The sequence below is a fragment of the Rhinopithecus roxellana genome, chromosome 17, assembly GCF_007565055.1.
Source record: "Rhinopithecus roxellana isolate Shanxi Qingling chromosome 17, ASM756505v1, whole genome shotgun sequence".
Classification (NCBI taxonomy): Eukaryota; Metazoa; Chordata; class Mammalia; order Primates; family Cercopithecidae; genus Rhinopithecus; species Rhinopithecus roxellana.
Window position 1 is genome coordinate 66,772,550 of NC_044565.1, and position 17,291 is coordinate 66,789,840.

The window sequence follows — 17,291 nt, forward strand, 5'->3', positions numbered from 1 at the left end:
ACCCCATGAGATATGGCCCAAAATACCAACTGTTCCTGCCTCCCAGAGCAGTCCTTCCCACCCTCCCACGCCCTGCCAGCCTTCATGACCCCTGGCCTGGCCTGTGTCTACTGAATGACTTATCATTGCTGCAGGAATTGTGTCTCTGAAGTCTGCTCCTCCCTGCCTCCACCAACACCCCTTCCCTCAGGAGAGTCCTAGAAGATGGCCTTCTGTCTTAGTCACCTCTGTACTATCAGGGCATATCGAATATGGGTCCTAATGGAAGTGTCTGAGTAATGAGGGCCCTTCCCTCCTGAATGGCATATCCTGCTATTCAGGGTAGTCTATAAATTTTGTTATCTAAATTAATAAAAAGTTTCTACCATGCCTAATAGGCAAACTATGAAAAAGTACAATTCTCACATTGGATCAGACTACCAGGAAATCACATCTCAGGGCCTCTTCATCTTAAAACTGACACATCAGTGGGATGCAGACATGCACACTTGCTCTTTTATCCCTTAAGTGTTTCCCCAGCAGAGCTGTGCACAACTGGGTCAGATAGATTCAAGGATGTCTGAATCCTTGCAGACTGTTTGTGTCTGGCACTGGGGGACTGCAAGGAAGCAAGGCCACTATCCCTTGTGTCCCATTCATCTTGTCTGATATGGCTGCAACTGTTACTTCCATTCTTCTACAATTAGAAAACCTCTGGAGTTTGGGTATTAGCAACCACCAAATATGTAGTTTATTATTTGTTGAGCACTAACTCCGCACAGCACCCCAAGTGGGAATTACAGCAACAATACACATGGCTGTGCTCTGGGATAATCGAGCATTTTCATTTTGTGTTGCATTCCTCAAACTTTCTGGCAAAGGGGCCTGTGCTGACCTCCCCACACAGGGACAGATTTCCTTGCTACGTAAGTCTATGGGAAAATTCCTCTTCCCTGGGATGAGAATGTGACCCTGTGACTGGGCGCCCATTACAGCCAGGGGGCGCGGTGCACCTGCAGGGTCTCCCTCCCTCACAGAGGGACTAGAATCCTGCCTCTGCAAATCCACCCAGCTCAGGCTCTGCAGAACATCTGGGCTTCCTCCTACTGGCCACTGCGAAGGGCTGCACACCTGCATGTGATTAGGACTCGGCAGACACCCACAGCCTATAGGGCTGCATGCTGGTGGCACATGGCAGTGGACAAGTTTCTCCCCAGATCATTGTCCCTTCTGAGCAGATGAGTCACAGGGTTCCTAGGGCACAAGAACACATGCATCCATGACCATGTTGGGCACCACCATCAATGGAACAGCAGTTGGAGGCATCTTTGCCTTGGCCTGCTTGGAAATGAGCAGGCATCAGAGGCAGATCCAGGACCTGACAGGACCAGGGAAGGAATGGAAAAGTCAGTCTTAGCCGCCTTTACCATTAGTCATGGACAGGCCTTTTAGATATGCTCTTATAAGTGTCTGGGAAATGAGATAAAATTTTAAATGCCACCCCCGACTTTCCTTTCTCTCTGTAACTACTCCTCTACTGAATGTGTACTCTAACCACAGAATGCTGTGGTAGGTCCAATGGAGACTGAAAAATAAGAAAATGAAAAATGGACCAAAGATGCTTATAAACAAAGCATGACAAGACCTTCCAGTTTTCGATGACACGGTCGTAGAACTTACACATTTATCTTACCTGCCAAATGAGTTAGTTGAAAGGGGAACACAATTTTTCTTCCAAAGAAAGAGACTCCTTTATTTAGTGATATGAAACGGAGCAGTGAAAAGAAAGCACGCTTTCTTGATCTTTCACCAGAAAGCCGCATGACCATAGGGACCTGCATTAACAAACTGTGGGCTATTGGATTCACTATGAACATGGGCTGCCATCACTGACGAAAAGGTGGGTCACTCCAGCAGGCTCCATGTCCCAAAAGAGGTAATCCTGGTAACAAGTCACTAATAAGGCCAAGTCCCTGTCAACTTCCTGCAATTGCTGCTCTGTCGTTAGTCTCTCCCAGAAATATTTAAGGAACACATTAAATAGATTTCTCCTTCATCTGTAGGCAAAAGTCAGGTGCAAGAGCTGGGATAGCAACAGACGCTGTGTAGTTGATCCTGTCCTGCTGCATCCTTCGTGGTGTCACCGAGCACAGGCTTTTGTACTTGTCTCGAAGAGTACTAGGCAAAAAAAGCCCTGTCAGATTTGCTGTAGGACCTTACTGGGTTCTGTGAAGTATGTAATTGGTCTTGCAGAGGAAGCGGCTTCCATGGGACTTTATGCCTTGGGATTTCAGAGACTTAACTGTGCAGCCTCCAGGAGGGGAGGGCTCATGCTTTCTGGAGTGAGACAGGTCCTGCAGCAGCCTGAGATGTATAAACACAGAAAACCTGTCCACCCAAACTGCATTTGGAATGACAGCGCTCACTCTACACATTATCATGCTCATCTCCCAAAGAGAAAATGTTTTCCACTTCATTTTGGCCTCCTTTCCTGAACCCAGGCTTGATGTTTTTTACCTTGGGGTGCAGTGACTTCATGCCATGTGAGGCTGTGTACAGCAGCATCCTATGCAGTTTCATACCAGTCACCAAGACCCAGGGTGCGGCCCCGCCATGCCAGAGGGCCCCAGCCTCACACCTGATCTGAGAACACAGGAGAATGATCGCAGGGAATGATCAGCACAAAGGCAAGTAGAGCCAGGCCTGCTATGTCACTCCCACTGTTAAAATGCACTCAGTCCTAATGCCTCAATAGCTGGCCGCTATTCTATTAATGAGTTGAGGACTACAGTAACACAGAAAGGCTGAGTAACAAAAGCTGAAAATGTTTTCCTTTAGAGACCAGTCATGAGCAGTTTTACGAATCAAATATTTAATCAACTTATCTGTACAAAATATTAAAATGGTTAATGAAGAGTATACAAGCATGTTTAACAAATATATACTGCTATATAATAAGAAAAATAGAGATTGCTGTTTTACATGTCATTTACATTTCACTATGTACAATCTATTTAAATTTGAGAATATATATACACATAGGTTTCTACCAGCCCTGGGAGGGCTCCCTGCTAGCTGGCCTGGGCATCGGCAGCACCTCACGATGTCAGCTTGTGTTGCCCAAATAAACACCCAGGCCAGGCAGCAAGGAGACAGCCCAGCCTGCAAGCCTCGGAGTTCTGCTCTGGCTACACCAGCAGGAAGAATGCTGATGAAGGAGATTTCAGTTTGCCTTAAAGGAGTTTTCAATGTCCCCCCACACCCCAATCTCATTACTCCCAAGCCAAGCTAAGAAAAAGTGGGTGTCACTGCAAAGCGAAAGGACTTCTATCCCCTCACCAAAATAATTATTTTTGTCTTTAGCTGCTGAGGAAATGGCGTGTTGAGCCTTGATGGCATTACCAGCACTTTTGAGTTTTACCATTTCCTTAAAATCACAGTACTGGAATCAGATGAAATTTGCTTTTTAAGCTGCAGGCCACTCGTCATGTGTAGAATTCTGCTGCCCACCCAAGGCCTACTTAAACAGCATCATTTTGTAAGCTGGTACAGGAGCTCTGCAACAACCTTCAGAGAAATGATCTGCTGCTTTATTTGTATGCAAAAAGAAAAAGACTTTGTCCAAACTTTTCAGGACCCCTATTGTCATCTGCTGAAAGGGCAAGTTGTAGTTAGCATGTTAATCCTTGTAAAAAATGCATTAACTTTTCATTTAGGGTGAAATGCTTCTAGCTAAAAGACCTAAAGTGACTCAATTATGATTCTTTGTCAAAGAAAACATAAAAGCTGTTTGCATTACAGTGTAAAGTGAAATACAAAAATAAAATTATTCTAAGGATGCTCATGTTTAATCCATGATTTATCCAAGGCAGAGAATGCCAGAGAATTCCTCTCTTGAGAGTCTCTGTTCCTGGCTTAGAACACTTGAGTATTTCCCCGCCAGAAAACACATTTTATCCTGAGCTTTCTTTCTCACTGAACTGCATCATCATTTTTTAAACAGAATGCTAAAGGGCTAACTTTGAGTCTGACAGGCCCTGACCCAGGAAGTGAGCCCTGCTTGTGGGCATCCCCTTTCTCAAGCCAGCCTACTCACCCCAAGCCCAGCTGCTGCTGCCCCAGGCCAGGGGAGGATCCAGGACACATGTGCATTGTCTGGCCTTGGCACCCCTCAGTCACTCAGAGATTAAAAAGGCGCAGGCAAGGGAAGGCCCTCAACACACCAGGTCACTGCTTTTTGGACTCATTCACCAAAAAATCCAGGCGTGGGCTGCCCATGGCCCATGAGAGATCTCCCCAGGATGACCTGTGAGTACTGAAAAACAGAGAAAAGGTGTGCGCAGTTGCACCAGCTCTCCAGCTTCGGTGCTGTCCCTTCCCATCTTGCAGCTCAGGAAATGTCCTCGAGGGAAGTTTAGCCCCGTGTACTTCGGATTAGTTCCTGTCTCCTTCTAATTCAGCAGGATGCCTGTGAACTAACCTTACTCGGAAGTCTCGCTTTGGTCAGCCACGGTTCTAGATTCTGGTAGCCAAAGGTCTGGGCAGGAGCTAGATGTGGGTGTGGCTGTTGCCACTGCTGGTCAGATGAAGCAGTGCAAGTATTCTGCAGAGAAGACAGCTACGTGCCCACCTTCTGCCGGGCCAAATCTCCAGCCCCCACTACGTAGCACTCCTGTTGGCCCACAACACAAAAGGTAATGAAACAGGAATGCAGATGCAAAGCAGCTGGCCACGCCCTGGCAGCTCTGTACCACTCTGCCGGAAGTGGCCTGGGTGTGACAGTCAGAAACTTCTCCTTGTTTTTCTAGACAGTTTATCTCAGCATCCCCTGACATAGAAAAGGGATTAAAAGTTTCTGTAATACAGCTTCTACCAGGTGGCCCTCTCTGGAGTGAAGCATTTCTAAACTAGCAGAAGGAAGTTCATCTGACAAAAAAAGTGAAACAGTACTTTTTATATCGTCACTAAGCTGTCCTGCCAACAAATTCACCTGACTGTACAGAAACACGTCTCTCCGGAAGTTTCTGTGACCGCTGCGGCCCCCCTGCCATTGTCAGGGAAATGTGTGAGAGAAGCCAGCCCTTTCTGTTGTGACAGACACATGCGCACCACGCACAGATGCTAGAAGAGGCTGCGAGCTCTGCACAGCAGGAGGAAGTGGACCACCGCACGCTGCTCTGCTGCTCTTGCTTTTTCAGCAACTGTGAGCATAACTTGAAACTCAGTCTGATTTTTCAGTGACTTCACACTCATTTTTCACTGACCACCCATCCTGGGTTGCTCTGCTGTAATTGCTCCTGCCACCATGAAGCACCAGCCCAAACTTTGCCCAGCCAAAGGCCTGTCGCCAAGTTGCAGACCACAAGTCAAGCTCTGGTTAAGGTGGGTACCTGCAGGTGATGGGCAGACAGCACCCATGAATGATGATCAGAGCTCAGGTGGCAACTTCTGGGCCCTCAGTCACCCCTCTGATTCACTAGGCCAACTCTCAACCCTCTCCCTGCAGTCTGTGTCCACCAGGTGTCTCCTCAGGCTAGGACGGTGGCCCTCCTGAAAAAAAAAACAGGCTTCTTTCACTACAGCCTCACTCTGAGTTACTATTTGTGATATACTAAGCTGTGCACACAGATTAAAGCCCAGAAAAGCACAGAGGGAGGAAGACAGCTCTGCTCCAGTCTATATGGTCAGGAGGTTCCAGGTACAAGATGCCAAGCTGTCTGAAAACTTAGAAACAAACATCTTTTTGGGTCCTCCCTTCTGGTTCTTCTTTATGTTAACCTCCCCCACCATTTTCCAGATCATAAAAAAGAAGAGAGAGATAAGCTTGTCTGATGCTACCCCAGGGTCACTCTCCTGGGAAGCTGCAAGGGGACCTCAGAGCCAGACATGGGCATGGTGGTGAGGAGAGGGTGGGGACCCAAGGAGTCCATTCTAGGACAGTCCTGCCTGCCTCATCCAGGGCTTCTGGGATAGTCCCAGGTCCCTGTCTGGGTGACCAACCAGGCAGAGCCTTGCCTTTCCTCTTCTGCCTGCAGAGGCCCCAGCAGCAGGTAGAACCCTTCCCAGCACTAGGTCTCTCAGACAGTCTCAGCTTGAGTGTGGCTGTACCCACCCCACTGAGCACAGGAGGAACTGCAGCTGGGTGGGCAGTGCCCTCAGCCAGCTCCTCGCTCTGGGTAGCTGAACCCCACCCTCAAGGTGCCGGCCTTCCCCGCACCTGCCTCAGCCCAGGGGAATTCAGAGCACATCCATGAGGCACCTACTGAGGACAGGAGTAAAATGGACACACACACACACATGCACACGCACAGGCAAGAGCTGCGAAACCTGTAAGACATGGCTCTGGGACTGGGATTGGGAGAGGACCTTCTCCAGGAGCCGTCACATTTGCTCTGCCTTCAAGCTGTCTGAGTGTGTTTTAGGGCGAGGTAAAATCCTAGAACCTTGGAACTGGAGAGGGCATCATTTTACAGGACAAAAGATGAAGCTCCAGCAGGGAGGTGACTGCCCATAACTAGCCTCAGACCTCTCTCAGGAGACGCCCTGTGGTGCCCTGGCCCAAGTGGCCTCCCCTGAGGCGGGCGCAGGCCATGCCGTGGGAGCAGCTGCCTCTGGGCACTCGGAAGCCCACAGTGGGCTCTGACTCTGGTGCAGCTCAGATACACCATCCCCCAGAGGGATCTTGTTACTTTCCACTCGCCCAAAGTTTGGCTGTTGGGTTTGCTCGGCAGCTTCCTCTCTTCCCTTCCCAATCCAGACACTTTCTGAGGGGCAAGCGCAGGCCCAAGCTCCCTCTGCTAGACTGCCGCTTTCAGAGCCTTGCTCCCTCCAGCTCACTGTGCGATCTGACTCAGGCCTCTTGGCCTATGGCCCACTGAGGGCCAGAGGGAGGTCTGTCTCCCTGAGATGACAGGTTCTCATGAGAATCAGCGAGGCCCAGTGATTCTGTGCACCCAGAGGCAGCCGCAGGACACTCTCTTCCTGCCACTGGATTTCCTGGTGACCAGATTCAAGCACAGTAAGAGCCTGACCTTATCTTTGCACTAGCTGCTTTTGGAAAGAACGTCATTTTTCTCCCTGCTCTAGGAAGAAAATCGGTCTACAAATCCTAGCTGTTTTCTGCTGTGAGTTTCAATGAAATTGCCGACAGCACATACAATGTGTAGGGATTGAATTACGCTCCGTCCTGTTCCATCCACGGGATTATCAGTACTCTCTTCAGTACCCAAGGTGAGGCGCCCACTCCTGCCGACATCATGAGAGCTGCCAGGGAGAAGAGACTGCCCTGGGCTTCGTGGAGTCTGGATTCTCCTATCACAAAATCCACACCTCATATTGTTGCCAGGAGGGTACGGTGAAGGGAAGCATGGATACAATGACTTAGCACAGCTCAAACCTGACTTCCCCAAGCTAAGACGGCAAAGCCTGCCACCTCTGGAAGACCCAGCGCAGCTGCTTGGAAAGTCAGGATTCAACAAGGCAAGTGTGTTTGGGCATCAGTGGAAATGCCCGCCTGCCAGTGTGGGTGATCCTCCTTAATACGAAAGCCTTGGTTTCAAGCAGCAATGACCAGACTATCTTCGTGTTTGACAGACCCAGCACCAGCCCCGCTTGGGCCCCAGCTGGCCTGCCCCGAGCTCCCTAAGGGATACCAAATCCTACTCACTACCTGGAAATCATGGTTCAAATGATGTCAACTAGTAGTACACAATTCTCCCAACGAAATGGAAAATTTTGTTTAGGAGGGAGACTTTGGTGACCTCAGATTGGGGTTGAGGGGACGGCCTTTACTCACAGTCTTGACATGCTTTCTCTCTGCCTGTCAGTTCTCCCATCCATAGTGACTGGAGATTCCAGCTGGGGGTTGCAACAGAGAAGCTGAGTTCATGCCAGTCACCCAGGCCTGTCCCCCACTACCTAGAAGACAGAGAGTTCAGGGTGCTACTACCAACTGTGTTGGCAGAACGCTTTTCTCCACATCTTGGCAATGCTAGTTAAACCACATCTTAGCAGCAAAAAGCCGTCTGCCCCACATGTGTTGGCCCTTTGTTATCATTTTTACAAAGTGAAATGGATCCTCTGCATTCACCTAGTGAATGGACTGAGATGCCACAGGGTTGGGCAGAGTGGCCCCTGGGGGCTTCACCTGCTCCAGAGAAATCTGGGAAGCATTCCTTTTATCCAGTAAACAAAGAGCACACTGAGGGTATGGGGCCATGGAAGGAAGGGTCACTGTCCAAGGACAACACCCCCCCCACCCCCCCGTGCCACCTGAACTCAAGATGCAGGAAGGTACCTACTTCCCACACCACTCACAACACATCTCGTTAGAAGGAGGTCATCAGAAAGAAAGAGGGGAAATTGACAGTTCTTTTCCCTACCATAAAAAGGCCAGGCTAAAGACATTTCTGCCCAAAATACTGTTTTTCCTAGTCACTAAAAAACTATCAAAATGTTTGCTTTTACCCAAAGATATTAAATACCCTAGACTTTCTTCAAAATAACATTTAACTGCACTTTGTTATTAACTTCCTTTCTAAACCTTCTAATACTACAACTTTTAACACTTTAGTGCTATATTTTTATATAATTCTTCATTATGACAAGCTTCGTTTAGAAAACGAGAGTGAGGCGTCTCTGGCAAAATCCACAAATTTAGGGACAATCTTTGCCCAGTCACTAAAATAAGGTGGAATTGTACCAGCGCAGCCACTTTGGGATATTTTTTAAATTTTTAACCTGAAGAGACTGTTCATTTTCTGGTTATTTACAGCTACTCATACAGCCACAGAATATAAATTCACATAGTAGGAGGGGGGACATCTTAATTTTAAGAGTAACACGTGCTTTTTTTTTTTTTCTTTTGGGAGAATTTTACAGGATGAAAACCGATTGCTTCAGGTGGGACCCGTAAGTAAATTAGCTGTATCTAAATCGTGTCTGTCTTCTCTCTCTCAAGAGGGTAATCACTGAGATTCAAAATGTGTATGAATTGTCCTGCATCCAACACAGAGTGGAATTAATGCTCCCCAGGACTCTGAAGGGGGAAGTCCTGCACATCACACAGATGCACTGGGAGGGCTGCGGGGCTATTCTAAGAAGCCCTCACCCCAGACAGGTGAAGTCCAACTCGTTTCCCTCTCCCAGCCTATTGACAAAAAGCCACAAAGGATTCCTAGGCATAAACAAATCAAACCAAACAGTGAAGGCTGAATGTTCGAACTCACTTTTACATGCCTAGAAAATCCTCCCATCGATAAGACTCTTCGGGGCAAAATATGGGAACTGGGGGATAGGCTTCCACCTCTGCTCCCCCACACCAAGGCCCTGCCCTTCCAAGGGCACAGCAGCCAAGCCAAGGAGCTGATAAGGGGAAGGGGCAGAACTTCCCCCTGCTCTAGAGGTCTGGGTTGTGAGTTGAAGTCTGACAAAAGCACTTTTGTGTGGCTTCACTTCCCGTTACTATCACACTGCCAAAAACTACAGCAACAACACAGCGAATGCAGGTAAAAAGCAGAGGCCGACTTACTTGATAACTAGCACAAGCCCGGGTCGGCCCCTGGGAGCTTGCGCCTACGTGGCATGGCGGAGTCCTCGGCTGGAGTGGGACCCAGGACACCTCCCTGCCTCTCAAGCCCTGAGAGCCTCTTCCCCGGCTTCTTAGGAAAACCTCCTGGCAGGTCTCTAGGAAAAGCAGTAGCTCCCCTCCCCCACCCCCACCTTCCCCATTCCCTGCCATTGCACTAACTTCCTCCTAAGCCACCCAAAGCATGGGTACCATCTCCCCCTGACCAGCTGGGGAGCTTCCGAACTTGGCAGATCCTATCCCACCCCCAATATCCTGTTAGATCAGACTCAGCCGTTTAAACCCCTCCCCCATTTCACTTCCCCACAAAAAGAAAAATATCCTTTCCACTTTCCAGAACATTTCCAATTGGAATTGATTTGAAAAAAAAAGGCGGGCGGGGGGGCGGTACCGACCTTTGCACAAATCTGGGAAGCTCCACAACACCTTCTTTCAGACAAAACTTCCCTTTCAAAAATGAAGCAGGGGCACGTTAAATTTTAAAAGTTAAAAAAGAAAAAAAAAAGATGCTTTTTGCAGCAGTTCCAGAGTAAACGGCCCCATGCAACACAAACCCTCGGAAAGGGCATTACAGCCGTGCAGTGGATCACGGAGTGCACCACGCAGCGCTCAGCCACCCAGGGAAGCGATGCCCCCACATCGGGCCAGAGACAAAACGGGGTGAAATAAAACATGCTCGACTACCCCTTTGGTTCTCCCATTCTGGAGCTTCCAATTTCCTAACCCGTTTCTACCTGATTTTCGTGCCTGTTACTGCAACATAAGCACAAACACCTTCCTCTCCCCAAATGGGGGCAGTAGGCGCCATAGTTATCTGTTTGCAAAATACACAAGGCTCTGACATTCGGTACCGGCAGGGCATCTCTTTCCCAAGGCTTTCACATGCTGTCCCCAGTAAATGTGTGTGTGACTGCACGAGTGTGTGTCAGTGTGAACGTGTGATCTCCCTCCTCCGAGAGGGCGCTGGGTCACATCGGACTTGCACCCACGCTCGGTGACAGGCTGGCCCTCTGCTGCTCATCAGCTGGGGGTCCTCGGCCGCGCGGCTGCCCAGTCCCCGGCCCGCGCGCTACCTGCAGCCGCAGGCCTCCACCACCATGTCCTCGTATTGCTTGTAGACGACATTGTTGGCAGCGTCGATGTAGAGGATGCTGATGGGGCTGAGGCGCGCGGGCACACAGCAGGAGGCCGGCGCCGCGTCTGGCGCCATGGAGTTGAGCAGCGTCTGAATGATTGCGTGGTTGGTGGGCTCAAGGTGCGAGCGCAGAGGGAAGTCGCAAACGCCCTCGCAGTGGTACGCCTCGTAGTCTAGCGGCGCAATGATCCAGTCGTCCCAGCCGAGCTCCTTGAAGTCCACGTGCAGCGGCTTGCGGCTGCAACGGCTCCGGCCCCTGCGCCCGTGGCCCCGGCCCGCGCCCCCGCCGCTGCCTTGCGCTGTCCGCGTCCCGGCCAAGGCCGTCCTCCTCCGTCTGCGGCCGGCAGTGACTGCCCTTGGCGACCCGGTGCCGGTTCCTGGGTCTGGCGGCGGCTGTGCCGCCAGAGCGGCCCCGAGCGCGCGGGCCTGGGCGCGCATCTCCCGGAACAAGCTCTCCTTCCTCTGCGAGCGGGAGGAGACGACTAGCAGCGCGCGCTCCTCTGCCGCAAAGCCCCCTCCGCCCGGCCAGCCGAAGCCCAGACGCCGCAGTGCCAAAGGGCTCCGCACCGGACCTGCCACTGCGCGCAGCAAGAGGCAGAACGCGCGTGGGGGACGCGGTTCTCGACGGTGGCGCCTCATGGCGTCCGCCACGTCGAACACCTCCCAGCGCTGACCGACCTGGGGGTCAGCTGCCCGCGAGTACAGCAGGCGTGGCGCACGGGCGGCGCCTGGGCACGTGGACAGCAGCAGCAGCGGCGGGGAAGTCGAGCTGCCTGGGCCCGGCTCTGGAGATCCCCGGCGCAGCACGCGCAGCTCTGCACCCACCACCTCGTCTGCGTCGTTAAGGCTGGACACATCGAACAGGAAGCTCTGGCCTGTTTCGGCTGCAGATTCGTCTGCGAGGGACCGGCAGGGACAGAGAGAAAGAGCTGAGTAAGAGCGAATACTGCACACTGTCAGCGTGGGGCCTCCTAACAGCAAATGACCCAGCTGCCCTCGATATGGGAGCGAGGCCTGTTGGAGCCAGCGCCCAACCCCACGTCTCTGCCCCAGCCTGAACGCTGCCAGCCTGGCCCAGAGCAGCGGACGCCTTCGCCCGGCCTATCGGAACCGGGCTTTGGTTTAGAAAGCCAAAAGTTCCATCACCCCAACAACCCACATCACTGCATATTCCTGAGCCGCGGGACCAGGAGCGCACCCCTACACCCAAGACCAGGACTGAAGGTCGCTACAGTTCCGCGGCCTGACCCAGAGCCATGGATTTGCGGGGCCAGAATCCGAGATCAGAGTTCCGGTGGTGAAAAGAAGTCGTGCACCCACTCCTGAGGTCCTGGGCCTTAAGGAGACTTATCGTTATTGCCCTGCTGATCCCCCAGGAGAGCCGAAAGTCCTGGCTGTGCGAAAACGGAAAATTCTTGTCTCCTGAAAACTCTTCCGCTACCTTTGTTCCCCCAACCCAGCCTGGACATCCCCGCTGGCCACGGTCTCCCATGCAGGCTGGAGATCGGCGATTCGTCCAGGAGAATTCGTCTGCATGGCCACAAAAGCCCTCTAGTCCAACCTCGCTCTGCCGAAGGGGAACTGAGGCCTAGGTAGGGGCCAGACTCGCCCAAATTCTTAGGTCTTACAGCAATGGGCGCTGCTGCTCGCGACCGCAATCCCAAACGCACCTCCTCTCAGTGCTCCTGCGGCCTCGGAAAGAGGGGGAAAGGCGGCAAGGAACCTCCCGGAGGGGTGCGGGGCATCCCCGAATGACCTTGCTGCAGTGAGGGCAGCGTCCCGAATGAGGTCTGGCTTCATTATCTCGGGCTTAGGGGTTTTATTTCCAGTGTGGACATTCTTTTTTTTTTTTTTTTTTTTTCCTTTTTGGGCTCAGAAAAAAAAAATTTATTCACTTATCTCGGGCTTAGGGGTTTTATTTCCAGTGTGGACATTCTTTTTTTTTTTTTTTTTTTTTTCCTTTTTGGGCTCAGAAAAAAAAAAATTTAAAATTCCACCACGCAGCAGATAAGGAGCTCCCTTTGAAGGAGGTCATATGGTTTCGTTTTGCCCCTAAATTCGGAGAGACTGTGCAGACTCCCCCCACCACTGGGGATTTGCTTACCAGCCACGAACGTCAGGCCCTGAGGTCCTGGTTCTGTCCCTGTCAATGGCTTCTGGGGACCTCAAGCATCCCTGCTCCAAGTTGAGATTCAGGGTGGAGAGGGAGGCTGGAGAAGCACACTTGGGGCCACACGAGGAGCACATTCTCTGAGATTCCCTGCAGATCCTCTGCCTCTGCCTCTCCCTGCTCACCAGCCCTGCCACTCCATTTCCCCCAAGAGGGAGGAGAGAGAGGAGGCCTTTCAGGCTCAGCCAGCCAAGCTGAGCTCCCCAGAAAGGATTTATCTCCCGTCTGAGACCATGGTAGAACTAGCTCAACCTTAAGTGCCTGTGCCCACTTAGAGCCCAGCACAACCCCTTCTGCAGCCTGGGAGCCTACAGGGCACCCTTCAGTCTAGAGCATTCCCTGTCCCTGTGCACCAGAACTAGGGCTTCCTATAAGTATCCCAGCATCCAGCCCAGGGACCACGTCAGGCCCTCAGAGAAGCCTTGATAGTTCTAACCGAACCATAGGGCCATTTGGAGATTGAGTACCAGGATTTCCAGGTACCCAAAATAAAGCAGTCTGTGCTAGGCACTGGGCATGTGCTGGCGGGGATGGATGACCTGGTCACTGCAAGGCCTCTGCCTGCCTTCCCAGGCTAGGATCTGAGGTATACTGACTCAGTGGCTCCCAAGCAGGGCTGCCTCAGCCCCACCCGCTCACTTCCCAACCCCATTCACCTTTCTTTCCCTCCGGCCCTCCATGCTGGGTCTCTGGCTGGATAGAATTAAAGCCGAAATTACTTGCATTTCCCCCTGAAATTAGTTAAATTTTCTCTATCTGTCTGCTTTAGTGATTTCAATGGAGATTAATAAAATCCAGATGACATACAGCAGCCACACCACAGCCTCACCTACATCCTACCTTTGGAAGGCCCAGGGCAGAACAAGGTGGGGTGCTTGTCTAAGAGAGGCCTGCATTCCTGCAGGGTCCCCAGCAGGCCTCTCCTCCCCACACCACCAGAATCCTTGACCTCTGGCTCTCCCAGGGGTCCAGCACCAGCCACAGGCACCCATAGCTACACACGTCACACACATACAAGCCACGACCACCCAAACCAACCTGCTGAGCAGGGCACTCATACCTGGTGATGCCACCAGCCTCTCCAGGGCGATTTACTTTAGTGTGATACCTGCCTCTGCCCTAGTTTTCCCTGGGCTTCCCCCAATTTGTGTGGCCTCCAGGAGGCTGGAAGCTGCAGAAATTGCTGCAAGGAAGCAGCCATCACCCTCACCACTGTGCAGTCCCCTCTCGGTGTGACTCCCGGAACACAACTCTTGCCCTCCTTTCTTCTCCGAGGGCTCTAAGCCGGAGGCCACTCCCGACCCTTCCCCAAGAAGCGAATCTTAGCCTTCGCCTGCCTCCTCGAGGGTGACCCGCCGGCATGCAAGGCCAGGGCGACCTGGGAGAGAGACCAGTCAGCCCTCCGGGACCGAACCCGGGAGCTGCCGCGACTCTCGCCACAGTCCAGGTGCAGCGGGCTGGAGAGTGTTGGCCTCGGCGAAGTTTCTATCACCTGAGGGTGGGCCGCGGCCCCAAATGTAACGGAGCTGCGGCACGGCTGCGGGGCTGGTCTCAGCCCAGGACCTGACTGGATGGGCGGGCACATAAAAGGTGTAAGTACCTTGGGTCGCCTGGTCTGTGAAGCCGGTGATCGTGTCCGCGCGACCATGGCCCGAGGCGGAGAGAGCGGCTGCCCCGGCCGGAGCCCTCCCGGCCAGGCTCCGGTAAAGCGACATCATGAAGTGGTGCGGCACCACCGAGCCGTTCCTGAAACCGGAGCCCGCGGCGCGGCGCGGGGCGCGGGCCCGGGAAACCGCAGCGGCCGGGACAGCCGCGGCGCCCACAGCCTGGGCAAGAGTCCGCCCGCCGCCGCCGCCGCCCCCCGGGCTCCGGACCGGCCCAGCCCCCGCCGCTCGTAGCACTGCGGCCGCTTCCAGCCCGTCGCGGGGGCGGCAGGCGCTCAGCAGCCAGAGGCACAGCGCGGCGGCGGCACTCAGGTCCATGGGCTCCGTGGGCCGGGCGGGCGGGCGGCGCGGGCTCCGTAGCTCCGGGAAGTCCCCCGGCGCCTTTTGAACATAGTGTTTAATAGTGGGGGAAGTGTGCGCGGCCAGCCGCGGCCCCCGCTCCTGGCCCACCCCACCCCCGCCCAACGCCCGGAGCAGCGCCCCCTGCTGAAAGCTCCGGCGACCGCGATGCGCCCCCCACCAGGGCCTAGAGTGGAGACCAGGGCCGGAGCCTCCCCCCACCACCGCAGCGCTTCGCCCCCACCCTCACCAAGCGAGTGTCACCGGCCCCAGCCTCCCGACACGCCCGGGTGCCCCGCCTCCCCTCCCCGCGGCAGGGCGACCCCCCTCCACCCGCGCGGCGCCCAAGACGAACGCGCACTCCTTGGTTCCAGGCTTGGGGCACCGCGCGCACCCGCCTAGCTTCCAACCTACTCCCCCACAGAGAAACACCCGCCCCTCCCCGCTCTAATTCCCAGTGCCCGGGACGGGGCGGCAGAGGTGGGACCGCGGAAGGGCTCGCCCTCCAGACCGCTTCGCGCCGCGTCCCGGTGGCCGCGCAGAGAGAGGCCACAGGATGCGCCCGGCGGCCGCAAAGGCGCGTTTGGGATCGCGGGTCGGCGGTTCCCCACTCAGCCACAGCCCCCAAAGGATCGCAGCGGGCGGCCAGAGCAGGGGAGGAAGCCGGTAGGGGAGCAAGGGGGGCGAGGGGCTGAAAGGGCGGGCCGGAAAGAGACGGCTGGACGCGGACTGCCCGTCGGAAAAGCAAGGTTTGGGCGCGGAAGTTGCGCTTCAGCGGGAGCCAAGCTCTAGAAGGAGCTCGAAATGAGGACGGCAGCCCCAGGTGATGGGGGATCTCGCGCGGGACTGCGCTGAGAGTTTGGTTGTGCGTCCAACTGGCGACCTTCCGCCCGCCTTCGGGGTGAGGGCAGCAGCTAACGGAAAACAGCTACCGGCTTTGTCCGTGAGCGGCCAGGATCCCGGAGAGCGGACGGCGCAGAGCCCCGGGATGGTGCCTCCAAGCTTCTTCCCTCGCCGCGGTGATGGCGCGGGGCCCGGGGTGGATGGGGGGGACGCCCGGCAGCTGCGAAGCCCCGGGGCGCACTCGCGCGGGCGACAGAGCACTTTGCTCCGCGGCTGGCCGGACAGGTTGCGGAGGCCAAGTCTCAGGGGAACGCGCCAGAAGGGAGGGTTATCGGCTCTGCTCCGCAGGCAGCCTGGACATCCCCCTAGATCGGAAACTTTCAGCAGATCGAAGGCCTGGGCCAAACGAACTGCAGGAGGACAGGCGGGTCCTTTTCCTTTAAAATTGCATTTGCTGCAGAACTCAAAATCTAGACCGGGTGGGCACGTCGTGATCACCTTGAGCGGGTGATCAGCTTCAAAGCGAGGTCGCCCGCCGAATCCAAAGCCGCGTGGGTCCCGACGCCCGCCTGGCTGCCCTGCGCTAGGACCCACAGAGAGGCCCGGCCTAGGGAGCTCCTGGGCCGACTGCGGCCCAGGCTCTCCAGTTCCCCCACTCCGCTGCTTCGTCCCAAACGAACTCCTCAGCCATCGCCCTCTCGGCCACCGCGGAGACGCGGCGCCTGCTCAGCTTGGGGCTTTGAGCCGCATAACACTCGAGAACGTTTGCGGGTGGGAGAGAGAGGCCTAGTGAGGTTCAGGCCTCGCAGACCCTAAGGTCGATGGATGCCAAAGAGAAAGGCCTGACATTGCCGGGAAGGGCAGACCCCCAGGCCAGGGTCAGCGCTGCCGGCGCTGAGGGACTTCTCGTAGCAGGAACCTGGGGGATCTGGGATGACCGAGCTTGGATAGTCCATCCTGCCTTTGGGACTGGGGTTGGAGAGTCGGTGACAAACACCGCCGCCCCCACCCTGCCAGCCCCCCGTCTCTCCCTGACGCGATGCTGGGTCCTACTATGTTACTTGGCTCCTTTCCCCCTGCAGCCATGCGCTCGCGGCTAAGATTTGTGCAAACGCGCGGGGAGTCCTGGGTGACAGCAAGTCGCTTGCCTTGTCTTGGCTTCAGTTTACCCGGCTGTGTAGAGCAGAGAGCGGAGGGGTCCTAGCACATTCTTGGCACAGCCAGTTACAAATAAACGTTTGTTGATTACCTGATACCCCTGCCACGTTGGGGCTTAGGAATGAAGGATGGGTTGGAATCCCTGCACCTTGCTATCCTTGTGGGAGTAGGCCACTTAGCTTCTTGGAGACCGAATTTCCTCATCTACAAAATGAGCAGATTCTCAATTCATCCTGTGTGTGGCTGGCATAACAGGCCGGCACAGAGGAGGTGACGTAGTCTTGCCCCCCAACCACTAGTGTGTTCCCAGTGCCAGGGGTGATCATGGCAGAGAGAGAAGCAGCTTCTATGCACCTGGAGGGCTTTGGAGGACACAACCGGGATGGGCTGATGCTGCTGGAGCCACTGTCCTCCCGC

At 54.4% G+C, this 17,291-nt stretch overlaps 1 protein-coding gene across 12 annotated transcripts; it reads right to left on the reverse strand.

Moving 5' to 3' along the window:
• Positions 1 to 1,303: 1,303 nt before the first annotated feature.
• GDF7 (growth differentiation factor 7) lies at positions 1,304 to 16,212 on the reverse strand. 12 transcript variants are annotated; one of them, XR_004054372.1, is made up of 4 exons: positions 14,471 to 14,852; positions 10,639 to 11,596; positions 2,497 to 2,622; positions 1,304 to 2,343 (listed from the first exon to the last, which is right to left on the reverse strand). XR_004054372.1 is itself a non-coding variant. In XM_030921286.1 (3 exons), exons 1-3 carry the CDS (start codon positions 14,850 to 14,852, stop codon positions 2,565 to 2,567), a joined length of 1,398 nt encoding a protein of 465 aa, XP_030777146.1. In that variant the 5' UTR covers positions 14,853 to 14,938; the 3' UTR covers positions 2,352 to 2,564. The 12 variants fall into 12 exon arrangements, 4 of the variants coding, with proteins under 4 accessions (XP_030777146.1, XP_030777147.1, XP_030777149.1 ...); XR_004054378.1 differs by lacking the exon at positions 2,497 to 2,622 and adding an exon at positions 4,460 to 5,529; XR_004054374.1 differs by lacking the exon at positions 2,497 to 2,622 and adding an exon at positions 4,076 to 5,529.
• Positions 16,213 to 17,291: the final 1,079 nt, after the last annotated feature.

Bases quoted from the DNA above. Each gene is read 5' to 3' on its own strand.
- GDF7 (XM_030921286.1), bottom strand. From the start codon at position 14,852: ATGGACCTGAGTGCCGCCGCCGCGCTGTGCCTCTGGCTGCTGAGCGCC. The intron at 11,597-14,470 runs GTACTTACACCT...GGTCCCTCGCAG, and splicing joins CACAGACCAGGCGACCCAAG to ACGAATCTGCAGCCGAAACA. The intron at 2,623-10,638 runs GTAGCGCGCGGG...CTGTGTTCTCAG, and splicing joins GTGGAGGCCTGCGGCTGCAG to ATCAGGTGTGAGGCTGGGGC.